Source organism: Triticum urartu, chromosome 1A (assembly GCF_056163025.1).
Source record: "Triticum urartu cultivar PI428250 chromosome 1A, HENAU_Tu73, whole genome shotgun sequence".
NCBI classification, from domain to species: Eukaryota; Viridiplantae; Streptophyta; class Magnoliopsida; order Poales; family Poaceae; genus Triticum; species Triticum urartu.
In genome coordinates this window covers 519,521,671-519,542,496 of record NC_141873.1, presented here as the reverse complement: position 1 = coordinate 519,542,496, position 20,826 = coordinate 519,521,671, and the positions used below count along the sequence as shown (strand labels likewise).

The 20,826-nt window shown below is 47.2% G+C and overlaps 1 protein-coding gene, 1 long non-coding RNA gene and 1 pseudogene across 3 annotated transcripts; 1 reads left to right on the top strand and 2 right to left on the bottom strand.

The window, feature by feature from the left end:
- The first annotated feature begins 879 nt into the window (after positions 1–879).
- LOC125526589 (uncharacterized) lies at positions 880–1,494 on the top strand. Its single transcript, XR_007291791.2, has 2 exons — positions 880–950; positions 1,177–1,494. It is a non-coding gene; the product is annotated as an uncharacterized LOC125526589 (long non-coding RNA).
- A 4,550-nt stretch (positions 1,495–6,044) lies between these two features.
- On the bottom strand, positions 6,045–7,763 carry LOC125527901 (cytochrome P450 71A1-like; annotated as a pseudogene). Its single transcript, XR_015615107.1, has 2 exons — positions 6,825–7,763; positions 6,045–6,676 (listed from the first exon to the last, which is right to left on the bottom strand). The product of XR_015615107.1 is annotated as a cytochrome P450 71A1-like (transcript).
- A 10,131-nt stretch (positions 7,764–17,894) lies between these two features.
- On the bottom strand, positions 17,895–20,009 carry LOC147992153 (cytochrome P450 71A1-like). The gene is made up of 2 exons (XM_087528222.1): positions 18,817–20,009; positions 17,895–18,613 (listed from the first exon to the last, which is right to left on the bottom strand). Exons 1-2 carry the CDS (start codon positions 19,732–19,734, stop codon positions 18,005–18,007), a joined length of 1,527 nt encoding a protein of 508 aa, XP_087384348.1. The 5' UTR covers positions 19,735–20,009; the 3' UTR covers positions 17,895–18,004.
- Positions 20,010–20,826: the final 817 nt, after the last annotated feature.

The window sequence follows — 20,826 nt, the reverse complement described above, 5'->3', positions numbered from 1 at the left end:
GCGTTCGGTGATGGGTCGGCGAGGCGGGCGTCGGGGTCGCCTGGGTCGGCGGCAACGCGGCGTTGGCATCACGGCGAGAAGGAGGCCGATGACGGAGTGAGGCGGCATCGGGGACGGGCACCGATGTCGGGGCACGAGGCGCAGTCGTCGGGGGCGGATCCCCGATCCAGATCGAGGGGGAGTGGGAGGAGCGAAGGGGATGAGTGGGGGGGGTTCGTGCGGGAGGAGTGGGGGGTTCGTGCGGGGCCACGGGGATGATCCCGATCCAGATCTGTATCGATGGGGGAAGTGGGGGGGGTGGTTGCCCTAGGGTTCGATCGGGGTGGGGGATATGGAGGAGGGGAGTGGGGCGCCGGCTGGGCCGGCCTGGCGGCCCGATGGCCTGCTGGGCCATGGTCCAGCGGGGGGGATCTTCTATTTCTTTTTTTGTTTAACTGTTTATAACATTTTTCTTTTACGGTTTTAATTCATACTATTTTTGTTTTATGAAATATAATTCTAGCACCTAAATTAGTGGTAGTAATTATATTACTGCCACAATTATCCTTTTATTTATTAAAAGTAGTTTTCAATAATTTAATCATTTAAGTGACGATTAAATAAATAATTTAGCTATTGTTTCTATCATTTAGTGCATCTAAGCATTTTATAAAATTTTGGGTTCACCACCCTGATCATATATGATTTATTTGCTACACTTTGAACATTTTAGATTTGACTTTAGAAAATTTTTATCGTTTAACTTTATTTTAAGTTAGAATTCGAAAGGGACGTGATACACCGCAAGATTAAAAATAGTAACCATGGTGACGTGGCATCATTATCGTGAGATTACTGTAGCCTAATTATCCGGACGTCACATTAGTGGTCACTTGGGATGGGTGCGATCTGTAGCATTTGATCCAGGGAACAAATGGTTTTGTCCTGGTTTTGCTGATAGGACAATAACGGTAAGCCCCACAACCTGCATTCCTTTCCTAGAAATTTAAGATGAATTCATGTATACATGCAAGTAGTTGATACAACAACCTATTAGTTACTCGGATGCTTGCTCTATTGGTGTCTGCATTTTTTAATGTTACATGCATCTATTTTTATTACATAACGTTTTTCAGCTGCGGGACTCCACGTTGATGTGCTTTTTACCTTAACATTTTATTATCTATTTTTGTTTAGGCAAGGAAGAAGGTTGCAGAGCATGGATGGATGTGAAAAGGAAGAGGATGGATGAGAGAGGAGAGAAGAGGGGTGAAAGAGGATACAGATGGAAAGAGGGAGAAGGACAGGGTGGGGGCGCTTCTTGAGGATTATTGTCGACTGATTTCATACTCTCTTATAAATTCATGGTTAGCTAGGTAAACCTTTTGTACAACAGCTCTTGTTCAAAAGGAAGTTTGATTTTTTGGCTTCTTATTTTAGGTCAATATCAAGAACAGTTTAGTTAATTTAGTTTAATGTTTATGTTTGAAATTGACTTTTACCATTCTGGTTGAATGGGGGTGTTGATAGAAGAGATTGCAAGTCAGGTACGGTGATGCCAACATTGTATTAGGGGCAGATAGATTTAAGTTCCGTCTGATGTCCATGAGGATAGGATCACTATTAAATCATCAGAATAAGTCTGCTCCTGTTGCAACGCACGGGCAATGGGAGAAATGTGATGTCCATGTGAGTATCTAAAGGTAACAAGTTATACATGATTAGTATTGTGCACGAGCTACTCGTGAGTCAATTGAATTTTGAATCTTTGCAAGTTGATTTTTGGGAGAACACAAGTGCAACCTGAGGCCGAAGTCGTTGATGGCACTACGAGATGCAATGGCGATGCCGAAGGCGTCGATGGCACTGCAAGGCTGAGCCCTCGTAGGACAAGAACGACACTTCGAGCGGTAGTGAGGAGTGGCGTCATAGTCAGAGGCGAGGAAGAAGGTTTGTAGGGGTGCGGTCGTTCACCGGAAAAATCTGGTCGCTAGGCGGTAGTGAGGAGTGGCGTCATAGTCGGAGGCGAGGAAGAAGGCTCATAGGGGTGCGGTGGTTCACCGAAAAAATCTGGCCACTAGGCTGGTTCAGAGGGTTGGTCGGGGGTGGCGGTCGCGGCTAGCGGATCGGCGGGCGGTGGTTGGCTGTTAAGGAGGAAGAAGCCCAAGGTAGATGACAAACAACAACCATTCGATGAAGATCCAACGTTGCTCGAGCAGTGGCGTCATAGTCGAAGGCGGGAAGAGGGTTGACAGGTGTGGGTGGGGGTGCGATGGCTCGCTGAAAAAATCTGGTTACCGGGGTGGTCCACAGGGATAGTCGAGGATGGCGACAGGGGAGGGCAGGGAAGCAACGCGGTCGGGGGTGGTGGCGATGGGTGGATCAGCCGGTTGTAGTTGGCGGTTCAGTAGGAGGAAGAGGTCAGGGGTAGAGGATAAACAACAACCATCCGACCAAAGACCCAACAACCCTCATAAATCAACTTTGCATCAAATTTTCATAGTCTGACATATAACTGACGCCCTTAATACCGAGATATTTAGAATATTTTTGATCATATTTATATGAAAAAATATCATCTTATGCAATACTAAAGTTATACATTATAAAAATTGAACTCGTGATGTGCATCTAATGATATTGATTCCGTATTGTGATTTTTTTTGTATTTTCTATAAAGTTGGTAAACTTTACAAAGTTTGACTTTAGACAAATCTTATATGCGAGTAAAAGGACCGGAGGGAGTACTATGTTGCTTTCTACATGTCTTCTTATGGCCTTATTAAAGATCTTCATTTCTATGGGTTTAAACACTAGATGTTATTTTTGTAGCACATTTGTGATAAGTTTTTCTTCTATAAAGCTATAATTTCAACCACATTCTAAAATATAAATGGGATTTGGTGATAAGTAATCATTGTGTTTGTTCATAATCTGTCAGACACGACAACGTTCATGTCGAATGTGTTCTAGAAATGTTCTTTGATAAATATGTTTTTAGCTATTAATATTTTAGTACGGTCGTAAATTTATCAATTCACATATCACTTCGATAAACAATTTTTAGTTGGGAGAATCAAGAAAGAAAGAAAAGAAGAGCGCTTCAAGGGTAAAAAGGTAGTTGCCGATGCAGCCCGTTGCAACGCACGTGCATCCCATCGTGCAACATGGTAAGTAAAGTATTTTGTTTATTGTTATCATGGTTTATTGTTGTTTCTAATAGCTCCACTTGTAGATTTATCTTCCCTATGCATTCATCGGCCGATACATCTTGTACGTCATCAACAAAGAGGCACGTCATCTATATATTATGAACCCTATTCAAACATCACAATCGTGAGAGGATAAAAATTTGAAGCATGCACTGAAATTAAAAAGTTTTGCAAGGGATTTCAAAGAAGCACTCAAAATAAAGCTGTCTGGTTGGAATTCCGATATATCTAAATGGCAATGTTTATTTCCGTTTAGTATTCCAACGAGTATAGATGGTAATGAATTCATAAGAAAAACTTTTATTTTTGTTATCACTATATTTTTTATTTATTAATTTAAAAAATTGCAGGAATGTGTTTGCCTATTTTGTTTTTCATTTTATGCTCTGGTGGAACGGTAAAGAATTGGTCAAGCCGGTTTGCACGGTGAGTATTGTCCGTTATATGTTTTAAGACCTTTGGCGTGAACTTCTCATACTAACTATATATATTTGTTTGTGCAGAATGGGTATGAGTTGAGGAAGCAGTTTTTACTATACTTACTAAAACGTCGTGGGAATGAAGCTAAAGAAAACTTTCCAGATATTGTGAAAAAATTTCTTAAGCGCATCATCTAGATATTGATAGTTTTGTAACAGATGTTTAGTTCGAATATCGCTCAGTTTGTTACATGGACATGTTGTTAATCTTTAGTTTTGTTATCAATTTACATTACAAAATTGGACTTCAATTATTCAATAATTGTGTTTGTGTTATATTGTTTGTACATATGAAATTTAACATGTAACTTTTACAAACTATTTTAAGAGCCCGTGGCAACGCACGGGCATTCTATTAGTATTCGTAAAGATTCAGTTATAACTTCTTGTTGTGCTAAAAAGAAAGTTATAAATTGTTGTAAAAAATTAGTTGTAACTTCAACTCATAACTCGTGAAAATAATAATAATAATATAAATAGTTAATATAAACTAGGCTATCAACTAGACCCGCTACCACTCCAACATCAGTGACATCACCGCCGCCGCCATGGTTTTGGTTACACTATCACCACTCCAACATCGGTGAACATCAGTTGCACGGAGAAGGAAATGTGGCCGGCGAGCCACCCGATTTAGCAGCAGGGCCGTGTAGAGACAAGATCTCAGAGAGCGGCAGCGCGAGGGGAAAGATGCAGAAGCGTGTTCTCGATGTGGAAGGAAGGAAGTGCGGAAGACAGAGGAATGGACGATACGAAAATAATTAACACTTACTCTAACATAGTCCGTGTATGCTAAAGAGGTTTTACGGCAATGATCAAGGGAGACTTAAGGCCTGGCGACACCCCGCTAGCCTCAACAACCTCAAACGAGTCTGGATCCTACCACCCGGCAGCTCTCAGTCGAAATGGTACATCATGTTGGCTAACGTGAGCTCAGCGAGGCGCGTCCCAAAGGCCATACCGAGGCACCCCCTCTTCCCCGCGCCAAACGGTAGGAGCCGGGAGTCCTTGCCATTGTAGTCGATGGTTCTGCCCGGCCTTTTGTGTTAAACGGCAGGAAAGAAGTGCGGTAGACAGATATATGTACGATGCAGATCCGGCGACGCGTGATGCTTTCGGCCACAACGCAAAATTCATACCATTCACCGGTTAACTTTCTTCCATATTGATTACCGCCAACGATCTCATTTGATTTGGGTCCGGTCAGAGGCACCCGTCCCTCCCGTCCCCCGCGTCGCCCCTAGGACGACTCGGGGGAGTCTAGGGTTTTCCCCGGCCGCCTCCCCCAACCCCTCCCCCCCCCCCCCCCCCCACACCCCCCTCGCTGCCATCGGAGACGAACATCGGAAAAGCCCGCGCGGGCGCCGTGGAAGGTGGCGGCGGGGTCTTCGGCGCTTCTTCGCGGAGGCCATCGAATCCAGGGGCGGCGGCCCCTGCCGGCGTGGCGTGCGGCGTGCCTGAGGGTTCTGTCGTGAGGACGGCGAGCCGCAGGCGTGCCAGATCTGGAGGTATTGCCCCCCTCCCTTCCATGCATCCCTTCCCAGTCCCCGGTTCGATTTGGATCTTGCCGGATCCAACTCTGGTGTGTTCTGGCGGAGCAGATTGGTGTCCGAGGGAAACCTTGGCCGCCTTGGCTGGCCGGCAGCGGCGACGCCGCTTTTTGGCGCCCTGCTGAGGGCACCATCTCTCCACTCCGACCCATGTCCGGGTGAAAGCCCAAGATCCGATGCAGATCGGGCGTCGGCGGCTCCCCGTGCACCGTAACCTTCCTGGAGGCGACGCCAAAGACATTGGGATCGGATGAAAGGGTCTGCAGGTGAGGGGTGGGGGTGTGATGCCTCCCTTTTGATGGAGCGGTGTTTCGTTCTACATATTCTTGGCGGCGGCTCTTGGCGGCATGGACCAGCGGAGGCTTGGCGTCAGATGTGTGGTGACGGACATGCGTAGGAGGTCCACGCTGTCTGGCGTCGTGGTGGCGTCGGCGGCAGCGAGACCGGGCAAGGCCGATGCAACAGTACAACTATGAAGATGGATATGTGGCAGGTGGCTGCGGCGGCCTCATACCCGGCAGGCGTCTTGGTTGAGGAGCACGCCGGACTGGTGGGTGTCCATACCCGGCAGGCGTCCTGATTGGGATGTCAGGTCTTAAATGTTAGGTTTGGCTGCGAGGTTTGTTTGGTATTAGGCCCAGACCATTAGTGCCCCTTCATCAGTTAGATAGGAGTAGCGACATAGGTTGCAAAGATGGTGGCTTTAGTTTTACTGTTGTGGGACTTTGTAAGATCTTGTGTTAATAATTAATAAATTGGCCATATGCATGGTCCAGATGCAGTGACACGGGTTCCTCCTTTTCTAAAAAAAAAACTTTCTTCCTTATTTAATTGCTCCGGGAGAACTAATTAGCACTTACTATAGCATTGTCCATGTATGCTTACAGAGGTTTTACTGCAAGGATCAAGGCAGAATTAAGGCCTGGCGACACCCCGCTAGCCTCAACAACCTCAAATGAGTCCGGATCCTGGCCACCCGGCAGCTCCCAGTCAAAATGGTACATCATGTTGGCCAACGTGAGCTCTGCGAGGCGCGTCCCAAAGGCCATACCGGGGCACCCCCTCCTGGCCTCCTCCCTGCGCCGAACGGTAGAAACCGAGGGTCCTTGCCATTGTAGTCGATGGTCCTGCCGAGGAACCTTTCTGGCCCGATGGCCCACGTGTTGACCATGACCCGGGTCTTTGCCGGGATGTCGTAACCCTGCAGCTGCGCATCCTGAATTGACTCGCGTGGGATGAGGAGCTGCACCACCGGGTGTAGCCGCAATGTTTCTTTCATGGCCGCCTGCAGGAGGTTCATCTTGTCCAGCTCCGCCTCAAGGACTCCTCCATGGTCACCTGCAACCTGTCTCACCTGTGATTGCACCTTTGCCATTTCTCTTGGATTCTTAACGAGCTCGGCCATGGTCCATTCTATCGTCTTGTAGGTCGTGTCGGTGCCTGCTATGAACATGTCCTGCACATGCAATACAATACCAAGATAATTAAGCTCAAACATGTGCTGGCTGCTCCTACTCCTGGTGGCAGTTGGTGCTATGCTGCTAACTGCTAATCTACCAACCAGTTCTTGTTCTCGAATTAGTATACCATATATATATACTTACCAAGATGACTCCCTTGACATCAACCCTGTCCAGTTTAAACCCCTGGTCACCCTCCTTGGCGATCGAGAGCAAGTCGTCCAGGAGGTACCGAGCCTCGCCGTCCTTGCCTGGGTCCCCCTCATGCTCGGTGATGGTCCTCTCCATAATACTGTCGAGCTTGGCCGCCATCCTCTTCACCCTCGCGTCGAGCCCCGTCGCCCAGTCCACCAGCCACCCTAGTCTCGGGAACACGTCGCTCACGGCTATCGTGCCGAGCAGTTCAGTGAGCTCCTTCATCATGTCGCGGACCTTGGCCGGCTCCACGCCGCCAAGTTTGTGCCCGAAAGCCGCCCTCGAGATCACGGAGTAGGTTAGGGTGATTATGAGCTCGGTGACGTTGACTCCCGGGCGTTTGCCGCCATCCTCCTGGGCGGCACTGGCAGCCGCGGACCCGTTCCACGAAGCGCGCGACCTCCTCCTCCCGGAGGGCGCGGAAGGAGTCGACCCGCTTCACGCTGAGGAGGTGCACCACGGCGATGCGGCGGAGCTGGCGCCAGCGCTCGCTGTAGGCGCTGAAGCCGACGTCCCTGCAGCCGTAGAGCGTGCCCCGGGCCGTGTACTGCTGCCGGCGGCTGCAGAAGACGTTGTCCTGGGTCCTGAGCACCGCCTCGGCGAGCGAGGCCGAGGAGACCACGATGGCCCGCACGGAGCCGAGGCGGAGGAACATGAGCGGCCCGTGGCGCCGCGCGAGAGCCTCCAGCGTCCGGTGAGGGCGGCCCCGCCCGAGCTGGTGCAGGTTGCCGATGATGGGCAGCCCAGGCGGCGAAGGCGGCTGCGAACTCCGGCGGCCATATCCGAAGCCTCTGAGGAGGACGGTGAAGCAAGATACCACAAAGAGGAGGCAGAGGGCTAGGGTAGAGTCGAGCTCAAGAGATGCCATCAGCGCTAGCTAGCAGAGCGAAACAGATGCAGCACGTGTGTGCAACTACCACATAGCTAGCGCTCAACTTAAAGCGCGCGTGCCGGCCGTTGCCTAATGTGGATCGAGATAAGCTGAGCACAGGCTCCACACAAGACAAATTTCGCCTGATATGGATACGCACCGCTGAAGAATGTGCGGCGTGGTGAGATGTCGGCACGACCGGACATTGCGATGAGCTTTGCGATGGACACGCATTGTTGTGGTTAGCACGTAGCAAGCCACTCCGTCGTCCTCCATCCTCGATCGTCGTTCCATGCGCGGCTCTGACACAAGTCTGCGCCGGTCCTTCGTGTAGCTTCCGTACGTGCTAACCACAACAATGCGTGTCCATCGCAAAGCTCATTGCGAAGATGATGCCCAAAAGGCTGGCACCCCTCATGAATGACCTTGTCTCACAAGTTCAGAGTGCTTTCATCAAGAAGAGATGTATTCATGATAATTTTATGTACGTGCGCAACCTTGCTAGACGCTTGCATTGCAACAACACCCCTGCTCTCCTGTTCAAGCTCGACATCAAGAAAGCGTTTGACTCGATGCGTTGGGACTACCTCCTGGACTTGCTCAATCACCTTGGTTTCCCTCCCCAGTTTCGTGGCCGGGTGTCTGCTCTTTTGTCTAGGGCCTCTTCACGTGTCTTGCTCAATGGTGTGCCGGGCAACCCCTTCAGGCTTGGGCGTGGGCTGAGGCAAGGAGACCCCCTGTCTCCCCTTCTCTTTGTGCTGGCCATTGATCCTTTGCATCACATCCTTGAGAAGGCCACATCACAAGGTCACCTCCATCCCATTGGCGGACGGGCTATGCCGATCCGGGCTTCCCTCTACGCGGACGATGCTGTGGTTGTTATTGCGCCACTCAAGGCGGACGTCAGTTTCTTTGCCGACACCCTCAGGAACTTTGGAGATGTTTCTAGATTGGTAACAAATTGCTCCAAGAGCTTGGTTGCCCCAATTAGATGTGACAATGTGGACCTTCCGGATATTCTTCAATCCTTCCCAGCTTAAGGAACCACCTTCCCGATGAAATATCTTGGTTTACCACTGTCAGCGCCTGAAAAGAATTCACTTCCAGCCTCTCGAGGACAAGATCGCGGCCCAGCTCACACCTTGGATGGGCAAGCATGTTGCTGCCCCCGGAAGGATGGTTCTTGTTAAGTCTGTCATCACGGCCATCGCTATCTATTATATGATGGCTCTAATCTTCCGGTGGAAGTTTTGAAAAAGATTGATGCCCTCCGACGTGCCTACCTTTGGGCTGGTTGTGACAAGGTCACGGGAGGGAAATGTAAGATCAACTGGGCGGAAGTCTGCAGGCCCAAGCTACATGGCGGTCTTGGGATTCTAAACCTTGGCAAGTTTGCGGCTGCACTCCGTCTCCGTTGGCTGTGGTTCAACTGGCAAGACCCGCTCAAGCCTTGGTCGGGCTTGGGTACCCCTTGCGACAACAATGATCGAAACATATTCGTGTCGGCCTCCAAGGTTCTGGTGGGTGATGGTCTCCGCGCAACTTTCTGGAAGTCAGCTTGGCTAGATGGCATAAGACCCAAAGACATTGCTCCCAAAATTTACATCTTCAATAAAAAGAATTGTTCAGTTCACAAGGCTTTGCTTAATGGCTACTAGATCTCCCAGGTGAAGCTTGCTTCGATTGTTTCCTCTGAACACATCGCCCAGTTTGCTGCGCTTTGGGAAAGACTCACCCACATCCAGCTAAACCCGGACATGCAAGACTCCATCACCTGGAAATTCACTGCTGATGGCCATTACTCCGCTGCCTCAGCATACAGGGCTCAGTTTATTGGATTGGTGGACACGGATATGAACCAAAATGTTTGGAAGAACTGGGCGCCCCCAAAGTGCAAATTTTTCGCGTGGCTTGTTATCAACAATAGGATTTGGACAGCTGATAGACTTCACCGTCGCGGATGGCCGAACTGCAACCTTTCTCCATTATGCCAACAAGTCCAGGAATCGGCGGCCCACCTTCTCTTTCAATGTCGATACACCATTCGGGTTTGGGGCATGATCAAATCTTGGCTTGCGCTCCACGATGTCCAGCCCAACGATTGGATTGATATGGTTTTAGTTAAGGATTGGTGGAGTCAGAATGCCACTAAGCAAACTCCATCGAGAAGGCCGCTTGTCTCCCTGATGATGCTTATCTCCTAGGAACTATGGAAGGAGCGAAACGTTAGAGTTTTCCGCAACACGGCCGTTCCGGTGAGAGTGTTGGTCGCCAAGATTAATGAGGAATGCTCGCTTTGGAGCCTTGCGGGAGCAAAACATTTGTGTAACATTATGTCGCAAGAGTGATGTACTGTATTTGGCCTTTAGCCACACATTGTTAACCTTCTCTCTTAATCAATGAAAATGGCAAATCTTTTGCCTAGTTTAAAAAAAACAATGCGTGTGGTGGTGGCGGACCTAGGAATTAAAGTTACGTGGGGCGAACGTTTGATGTCTAATTTTTTTGCGGTGCAAATGCAAATCTGTTGAAAAACTAGTAAAACTTCTAGCATTGACTCTTGTCGCTTGAAATGCTCACTTATGCCACAATATGATCCCATAATTTCAATTTTCATACGAGACCCATCATTAAGCCAATCATCACCCATCTTATTTAGAAGATCTGTCTTTATAATATTCATGGCTGAGAAAACCCTCTCAATGGATGCAATTGCCACCGGTAATGCCAATGCAAGTCTAATGAGGCGATAAACCAATGGAAATACCAAAATAAGTGTGAGAGTTTCCTGTTGTTGCTGACCTGATGTTTCTATTCAACAGTCCAAACTGATGCCAACTAACATATCAAAGGAAGGAGACAAGAAGAGGATACATGTTGGCAGTCGTTGGTGTTAGAATGTGGTCGCTGTTGTCTGGTTGATCTGCCCGCACCATCTGTTGCCACTGCCGATCTGGGCACCAAAGCTACTACCCCTGCCACAGCCACAACTTCTTCGACAGCAGCAGCCTCAGCCTCAGCTTCTTCGAGGCAACAACTATTCCTACCCAATTTACCTCTTCATCGGAATCCATCACCAGCACTTCAACAATGGGCTGGGCGCATGGCCGTGCGAGGCGTTTTGCGTCGGTGCAGCACCGCAAGGGCTAGGTCGTATGGGGAACAACTCGATGCAATTTCTGGATCGATTGAGGATTCGTTTTTTGTTTTGTTTATTTTAGAATTTTTATTTTCTATTTTCTATTTGTTTTTAATTTAATGTTCATCAGGGATATGCTCCCTAGAGCCAAAACTCCACTGCTTTTGGCCTGGGGATTCGTTTTTTGTTTGAGAATTTTGGTTTTTTCTGTTGACGAAGGAAAGGGGTGACCTATTGTCTATTTGGGCCTATAGCCTGCAGTCCACTGGTCCAACTCTATTTCTCCCTCACTACCCCTTCGACCGACTGGCACATTAAGAAACAGAAACAGAAGTGTCTAAAAAACAAAACAAAAACAGAAAAAAAAAGAACATTCTGATGCCTACGGAGGAAAGATGTGTAGGTGGGGGTCGATCCTCCGCCACCGGCGACCCGGGGCGACCGCCCCCGCTCGCCCCAATGGTAGGATCATATCGGAAATCTGCTCTCCATGCGCGCACCGTGCATATATGCATGGATTGTACATCGACATCGTTGTCCCCGTGCAACCATGCAAGATGCTGACCCGCCGGGGAAGAGGCGTCAAGACAATTTTGAGCGGTAGATGCAGGGTGTCCCTATATGTCGCCTTTAGCGAGTCTGGCTTCTCACTAGCGGAAGGGGCGAGCTAGTTGGGAAGGCCCACACACGCGGGAGGCTACAACCTCTTTTTCCTACTTTTTTTTACTTCTTCGGATTTAGTTTTTGCTTTATTTTTGTAATTTTCTTTATACTTTGAAATATTTCAATATATTACAAAAAACTCTCTACAAAAACATTTGAAAATGTTGAACAATTATTTAAAAATATTGAATAAGTATTTGAAAAATATTGAACAAGTACTTGAAAAAATGTTGAACATGTACATAAAAATATTAATCAAGCATTTGAAAAAAATGTTGAACAAATATTTAAAAAAAATCAAGCATTTCAGAAGTGTTAAATGTGTATATAAAAATGTTGACCATGTCTTCAAAAATAAAGAAAATGTATACAAATTGTTTTGGTCATGTATTCAAAAAATGTTAATGAAGCATTTCAAAGATATTAAAAATTTGTAATAGAAAGAATGTTGACCATCTACTAAAAAAATGTTAAATTTGTATTGGAAAAATGTTAAATGTGTATTAGAAAAATGTTGTTCACATATACAAAAAAAGTAGTATGAGACCCAAAAAGAAACAAAGAAAATTGAAAAAGAAAAAATAAACCAAATAAAAAATGATAAAAATGAAAAAGGAATGAAAAAACAATATGTATAGAAGAAATGTTCATCACGTATTCAAAAAATGTTAAACATGCACTAGAAAAATATTATATATATATATATACCTAAAATGTTTGTAGAAAAAAAGTAAAATCCAAGATAAAACCAAACAAAATATGGAGAAGGAATAAAGAAAATCAAACAATAAATGGAGAAGAAAAAAGAAATAAAAAATAGAAAAACAGAAAGAAAAAACAGAGAAAGAAACCCGTGAAAACAATGGAAAAACTGACTTCATTCGCCTCAACTACAAAACTCGCCTTGTACATATCAGGTGCAAAATGTGGGCGCAAAGATCACACTCCCATCATGTCTCCTCAAGACCATACCAGCCGACCCTGATTCATCCAACTGGAGAAGGCCCTACCAACGGATAAAGCGACCATGTTCGCTGGTGGGCTCGCCATGCTAGCGAAAACAGTAGCCACGCTTTCATGCACGACCGGTCTTTCCTCCACCATTGGCATTTTCGCTTTGATGATTTCCTCCATGTTACACTTCTTGGATAGGTTAAGAGATTGCATGTAACTTTGAAGATAATCAGATGAAACCCGGGGAGACGGCACCTCCTTCCCATGCGCTAAAGCTGACCTCAATGACTAGATCCTTCAAATCAACATTATTGTACGATCCCTCATCTCTTCCCGACAATTAGTAAGAATGTTTAAAAGCTAGTCCTTGCCAGTATGAACTAGCATATCGTGACCAGGTAGCTTCCACATCCTGCGCATTTGTTCCCACGGTGCATGCGCATGATCGCATGTGACTAATGCGTGAAAGCTGCTTTCTTTGTTCTTGCCGCACACGGGACAGGTATCCTTCTTCGAAATGTGTCAATACTTCTTGCACGAATTTGTTGCCCCTGCACCCGAGACCACCTTCCAAGCCATTGTACACATTCTGAGGGGGACCCTGGACACCTCAAATGCATTGCCAGATAGGACGGTGGCTCGATGGATTCATGCTCGTCGCACCTGTCGCCATGGCATGGTTATGCTCCTCCATTGCCAAACGATAAGCACTCCTGATGGTAAACTGGCCGCTCTTCTCCGGAAACCGAGCAATAAAGTCATGTCCATTCCGTAGAGAGGTTCGTATTTTGATTATCTCGCAAACATCCAAGTCCCAAAAATGTTCTCGAAGCCTTTGAACGTTCCATGCTCCATTTTCATCAAGAAAATCAGCAACCCAATTAAGTCTAAAATTTCTCTTCAGCGTGACAGGCCTATGATCATGACCCTATGGGATCTAGGGATCACACCATGTTTTAATTAAAGAATCATCTCCAACACGCCAAATAACACCTTGTTTCAGAAGGTCAAGTCCATGAAAAATTCCTTTCCAAACTGCCGACTGGCTAGTTGGGAAGACCGTGTACACTAGTGCCATTAGGGTAATATTTTGCCCTTAGTAAACGACCATGCCTCCTATAGCTTTAGGGTTTGGGTAGCATCATTTTTTGGGTAGCATCATTTTTTCCTAGCAGAGACAAGCCATCTTCGTTTTCCCATTCTCCACTCCCCATCAGTACTGCCTCATCATTCGGGTTAGATCATCACGGACTACAGCCGGCAAACAAAATACGCTCATAACATTTGGGGGTATAGCTTGCGCCACGGTCTTTATCAAAATTTCCTTGTTCCCCGAGGATAAGTATTGTTCACTCCAGTCTATGAGCTTCTTGTTGAGCCTGGCTTGTAACGTTTCAAATTGCAGTTTATGCATTCTTCTTTCAGGTACTGGCAGACACAAATATTTTGGTTGAAACACATGATCCGTAACATCCAAAGTACTCTTCACCTATTCCCCCACCAAATATTTTGATAAGTTGACCCGTCGCTGAGGTATAAGTGTTCAACAAGCCTTTGATAATGCTTGCCTTCTGGCCAGATGCTTCAAATAGCAACATTGTGTCATCCGCAAATAATAGATGAGAGATCACTGGAGCCCCACGGCATATAGTAACTCCTCTAAATTCCCATCTAGTTACTGATTTAGTAATAAGAGCAGACAGTGCATCAACAACAAAGAGGAATAAAAAAAAAGGAGACAATGGGTCACCTTGGTGAAGATCCCTTGAAGGGGTAAAAGACTGAAGAAATTTTCCGTTAGACTTCACCGAGTATTTAACTAACTTCACAAGCCATAATCGAATTAATCCATCCATAGAGAAGACCCATTTACCTATGGCTTGCTCCAGAAAACTCCAGTCCACACAATCATAAGCCTTCGAGAGATCCAACTTTTAAGCGCAAGCAACATGATTGTTTTTCAATGATTGTATATAATGAAGATATTTGAAAGCAATTATAAGATGTACTAGTATAAAATCACTCTGGTTCTCTAAAATCAATGATGTACATGCCAAATAAGATGTACTAGTATAAAATCACTCTGGTTCTCTAAAATCAAATCCGTGAGCAGCGGACGCAACCGATTAACCAAGCACTTCGAGACAATCTTATAAATAATGTTGCACAAACTTATTGGCCTAAAATCCTTTGGCCCCTTTGGATGAGGAACTTTCGGATCAAGACAATAGCAGTATAATTCAGACCATCAGGCATTATTCCTGAGTTGAAAAATTCCAAAACCGCTGCAGTAATTTCAGATTTTAGCACTGTCCAGTTGTGCTGATAAAATCTCGCCGAACAGCCGTCTGATTCAGGTGCCTTTAAAGGCCCGATTTGAAAAAGCGCATCTAACAATTCGTCCACAGTAAACGGCACACATAAAATGGTGTTCATGCCTTGCGTAACTTTCGGTGCTATGCACTCATGTATCACCTCGGGATTTAAAATTGGATCCTTGGTGTATACTTCATTGAAGTAAGATGTTGCCATGTGTTTCATGTCTGATGGTGTGGTGCACCATGACCCATCAGAACGCCTTATCCGCTGCATGTAGTTTCTTTTTGCACGCCACTTAGCATGACGGTGGAGGTACGCCGTGTTCTGTTCCCCTTCCTTAAGCCATGCTATCCTAGAACGCTGCAACCACAACATCTCCTTGCCATAGAGGAGTTCATCTAATTGGTAAAAAAAATGTCTGGTCAGTGCCCTGTCCGCATCACGAAGCTGCAGATTAGCTAGTTTTGTCCTTATTTTTGAATTTCAGTAGCAACATGACTGAAATTTTCATTACACCATGACCTCAAGCTGGCCATCATCTCCTTCAGTTCAGTGCGTCACGTACCGTGCCAAGATTACCAATTGGTCTTCTGTTCTTCCATGTTTGTTCCACCATGGCCGCCAATGCCGGGTGTCTTTCCCACATAATTTCATAACATGAAGTAGCTCTAGCACGTTTAGGATCCACCTGTGATAGCCACACTAACACAGGACAGTGATCCGACCATGAAGAAGCTAAGTGCATCACCTGAGTGGTTGGAAAAAGTCTCTCCAAGCTTCATCCACACAAGTTCTGCCCAGCCGTACGCGTACGTTTCTACCACCATGTTGGCCATTATCATATGTGAACAGAATCCCCGAGAATCCAAGGTCCATGAGCTCACATGACATTAAACAGTCTCAAAACAAAATCATTTGATTTTCTGCACGTTGAGAACATGAGAAATGTTCATGTTGCCACATTGCCTCGTTGAAATCTCCACACACTAGCCACGGCTCTGTCGAGAATGATCGTAGACTAGTCAGATGATTCCACATACGGTAGTGGTTTTCAACCCGTGGCTCACCGTATACAAAAGTTGTTCTCCATGTCTTGGGCTCTTAGCACTCACTTTATCTCAACCACTCGCACGCCGATGTATCTTGTACAAGAATCTAACACGGTCACTTGTAGATTTTTGTCCCAGAATGGGGCGAGACCCCCAGTGAGACCATCACTAGACACACCATCAAAACCCTTCATCCGCAATCTCCACTTAAGTTTTTCCATCTTACTTCAGACTTGTCTTGTTTCATGCAGAAAAATCATCCATGGGGAATTGGCTTTAGAGAGGGCCAAAACCTCAAGAACTGTCCGGCAGCTCCCCACCCCCGGCAGTTCCAGAATAAGGTATTCATTGCGTCCCGCGGTCCTCCTCGAGGGAGGCCGCCGATCTATCACCCGAAACATCCTCAGAGCTGATACGAGCTCTCTTACTATTTACACTGCTTGTATGCGAATTCTGGTCTCCATCCTCACCATTGCCCTAGGTTAGAGCTAGGATACCCACCGACTTACCAAGCTCCTCTACCCATTTAGCCTCGTTACCAATTTCCAGCGCTAATCTCTTCCTGACCGATGGGTCTACCTGCATATGAGTACTTCCAAATTTTGACGGGCTCATAGCAATATCCATAACATCAGGATCCACCTTTGCTTTCCCTGCATTCTTTGGCCGGGAAAGGTTCTCATCTGGCTTCAACCCATTGTTTCTTTCGAACTGACCCTCTAACGGAGGTTTGTTTAAAGTGTCCGCATAGAGCCACACTACAAACTTCTTGTTCTTTTCCTCATGTACACCAGTACCACACTCCTTAACATCATGACCAATTAGTCCACAGACGCTGCAAAACCTTGCCAACACCTGACATTCTTTTCCTCTAAGAATGCTGACAAACTTAGTGAGGGAATGGCAAATATCATGGCGAACCCTGATCTAGACATAGTCACCATGGGTATTCCCATAGAGCCTCATCTCCATGATCTCTCCCGCGTTCTTAAGCAGTTGTATCACTATTCCCTTCTTACATAATCCATCTGGCAACTTGTGGATTTGGAGCCAGATCGGCATGAACACCATAGGAACTTCATGTACTTTCATGAAACCATCATATGGAACCATCAATACTACCCAATTCCCGAATAGCCACGGCCCCTGCTCCACCATCCGCTCCCAATCGCCCAAGCAAGATGCCTGGACAACTAACAACTTGTGGTTAACAGGACAAAACCGAACATGCTGCACTTGATTCCAGACAGCCCGCATGTCGCGGTAGAAATCAGCTTGACTAAATGACTAAAGGTTTTGTCCGTATGAACCCTGGCTAGGGCGAGCTGTCTCACACTTTCATTGATCTCTAGATCATCCTCATCAATTACTTGATCGTCCAAGGCTTCATCATTCAGATCGAGTTGCTCGAGAAAATCTCCAAGATCGGCGTTTATGCCCCCCCCTCCCCCCCCCCCCCCGCCACTTGTTCTAGACTGTGTGTCCGCTCCCATCTCCATCACGTCTGAAGGGGCGAGGAGGCAAGGATCGACATGAGCTGAGTGCCCTACGAGAGGGACAAAATCACAGATGATAGGAGGACTCGCTGACGAGACATTGCTAGTGAGGAAAGAAACCCTGGTTGTAGGCATAGGGGACACAAACCAGGCAAAAACGGTGTATCTTCGATTCAGTCAAGTGATATGGTATGTAAAAAGAAAAAGAAATAAACTGAAAAGAACTGTTTTTTTTTACCAATGTCCATGCAAGATCAAAGAAATATAGTATCAACTGAGACATAACAAAGTCTTAATCAATTGAGACTTAGCAAAACTGAAAATGAAAAGAAAAAAATGCGGATGTTAATGTAAGATCTCATGAATATTGATTCGACTAAGACATAACCAAGTCTTAGTCGACTGAGACTCATCAAGATTGATTTTATTTTATTTTTGAGTGGAAGGCCTGACTCGTAAGTCGTAACTGCATCGTTGGCCCAGTTAGGATCCATAAACTTATACTAGCTTTCAAGTGCATTTTGAAACAAGTATGTTGTTTCAAATAATAGCTTTCACGGGCTCGACTTCATAAAAGCCATCGCCACCTCAAGTCTAGGAAATTAATCAGCAATTACTCGAACACAGTCCATTTATGCTTACAGAGGTTTTATACCAAGGATTAAGGCAGACTTAAGGCCAGGCGACAAGCCACTGGACTCAACAACCTCAAATGACTCGGGATCCTGGCCATCCGGTAGCTCCCAGTCGAAATGGTACATCATGTTGGCCAGCGTGAGCTCTGCGAGGCGCGTCCCAAAGGCAATACCGGGGCACCCCCTCCTCCCTGCGCCGAACGGTAGAAACCGAGGGTCCTTGCCATTGTAGTCGATGGTCCTGCCGAGGAACCTTTCTGGCCGGAACTCTTCGGCGTTCTCCCATGACTCGTCGTCCCTCCCTATGGCCCACGTGTTGACCATGACCCGGGTCTTGGCCGGGATGTCATAGCCGTGTAGCTGTGCATCCTGAATGGATTCGCGTGGGATGAGGAGCGGCACCGGCGGGTGTAGCCGCAATGTTTCCTTCATGGCCGCCTGCAGGAAGCTCATCTTTTCCAGCTTCTCCTCGAGGACTCCTCCATGCTCACCTGCAGCAACCTGTCTCACCTCTGATTGCACCTTTGCCATTTCTCTTGGATTCTTGATGAGCTCGGCCATGGTCCATTCTATCGTCTTGTAGGTCGTGTCGGTGCCTGCTATGAACATGTCCTGCAACAAGACGAAGATAGCTAAGAAAATTGTGCGGGCTGCTCCTATAGATCTACGAGGCATTGTTCTTAATACTCTTTCGACTCAAAATAAATGTCTCAACTTCACTACAATTTTATACTAAAATTAAGACACTTATTTTGGGACGGAGTGAGTACTTATCAAGATGAAACTAAAAAAAATGAAAAACAAAGAAAACTTACCAAGATGACTCCCTTCACATCGATCCGGTCCAGCTTAAACCCCTGGTCACCATCCTTGGCTATCAAGAGCAAGTCGTCCAGGAGGTCCGGAGCCTCGCCGTTGTCGTTTCCTGGGTCCCCCTCGTGCTCCGTGATCGTCCTCTCCATAATACTGTCGAGCTTGGCCGCCGTCGTCTTCACCCTCGCTTGGAGCCCCGTCGCCCAGTCCACCAGCCACCCTAGTCTCGGAAAAACGTCGCTCACGGCGATCGTGCCGAGCAGGTCCGTGAGCTCCTTCATCATGTCGCGGACCTTGGCCGGCTCCACCCCACCAAGCTTGTTCCCGAACGCAGCCCTGGAGATCACGGTGTAGGTTAAGGTGATGATGAGATCCGTCACGTTGATTCCCCGGCGCCTCTCGTGCGCGGCACTCCCACTCGCCGCGCGCACCCGTCCCACGAAGCGCGCGACCTCCTCCTCCCGGAGAGCGCGGAAGGAGTCGACCCGCTTCACGCTGAGGAGGTGCACCACGGCGATGCGGCGGAGCTGGCGCCACCGCTCGTTGTAGGCGCTGAAGCCGACGTCCCGGCAGCCGTAGAGCGTCCCGCGGGCCGTGTACTGCTGCGGGCGGCTGCAGAAGACGTTGTCCTGGGTCCTGAGCACCGCCTCGGCGAGCGAGGCCGAGGAGACCACGATGGCCCGCACGGAGCCGAGGCGGAGGAGGAGGAGCGGGCCGTGGCGCCGCGCCAGAGCCTCCAGCGTCCGGTGTGGGCGGCCCCGCCCGAGCTGATGCAGGTTGCCGATGATGGGCAGCCCAGGCGGCGAAGGCGGCTGTGCACTCCGGCGGCCATATCCGAAGCCTCTTACGACGATGGTGAAGCAAGAAACCACGAAGAGTAGGCAGAGGACTAGGGTAGAGTTGAGCTCAAGAGATGCCATGAGCGCTAGCTAGCAGAGCGGAACGGATGCAGCACGTGTGTGCAACTACCACAGAGCTAGCGGTGAACTTAAGGAGCGCGTGCCGGCTGTTGCCTAATGTGGATCGAGATCAGCTGATGCACAGGCTCCACACAAGACAAATTTGGCTTCATAAGGATACGCACCGCTGAAGAATGTGCGGCGTGGTGAGAATGTCGACACGACCGGACACGTAGGGAAGCTACATGAAGGACCGGCGCAGCCATGTGTCAGAGCCGCGCATGGAACGACGATCGGGATGGAGGACGACGGAGTAGCTTGCTACGTGCTAACCACAACAATGCGTGTGGTGGTGGTACGGCTCAGGCACTCAGCGGCGGGGCCAGATCATATCGGAAATCTGCTCTCGACTCGCGCACCGTGCATATATGCATGGATTGGACATCGACATCGTCGTCCCGTGCAATCATGCAAGATAACGACCCGCCGGGGAAGAGGCGCCACAGGTGCATGCTGGAGAAAAGAAAATATCATCCTTCATACACACATCCAGCGACACCAGCAAATCCTTTAAAATCTTTCATGATGCTGCGCGACAAACAACGTGATAGCTGGTGTTGTGCAAAACCATAAAGGTGGGATGATTTTTGAAATGTACTCAAGGTGTTTCCAATTTATTGAACAAAAAATATATCCACCTAGTTGTCGCTATATGTTTACACTTTTATTGCCGTTCCTCCGTAGTGATGCCCAACAAATGTTGCATTATGATGAAAATAGCGAAAGTACATTTTAGTACACAACGATAGCTTGTGCATAAGAGAATTATTTTCGTCTAAAATTATCATATGTATTCAATTTAAATGGTGTGTGTGTGTGTGTGTCTAGTAATCCTGGGTGAGGAATAGTTATTCTTCACCCCCTTTATTTTACCATCAATGCACTGTAATTTTACGTTCCGTAAGTTTTGTCTTATTTCCGATGTAAAAAGAGACCGTAAAAAAATATATAATCGCCGTAAAAAATATTTTATGTTATGTAAAATTACAAACGTAAAAATATAGTCTAAAATACACATAATCTACAAATTTTCTTGTCTTATGACCTATATTT

Bases quoted from the DNA above. Each gene is read 5' to 3' on its own strand.
- LOC147992153 (XM_087528222.1), bottom strand. From the start codon at position 19,734: ATGGCATCTCTTGAGCTCAACTCTACCCTAGTCCTCTGCCTACTCTTC. The intron at 18,614-18,816 runs GTAAGTTTTCTT...GTCTTGTTGCAG, and splicing joins ATGTGAAGGGAGTCATCTTG to GACATGTTCATAGCAGGCAC.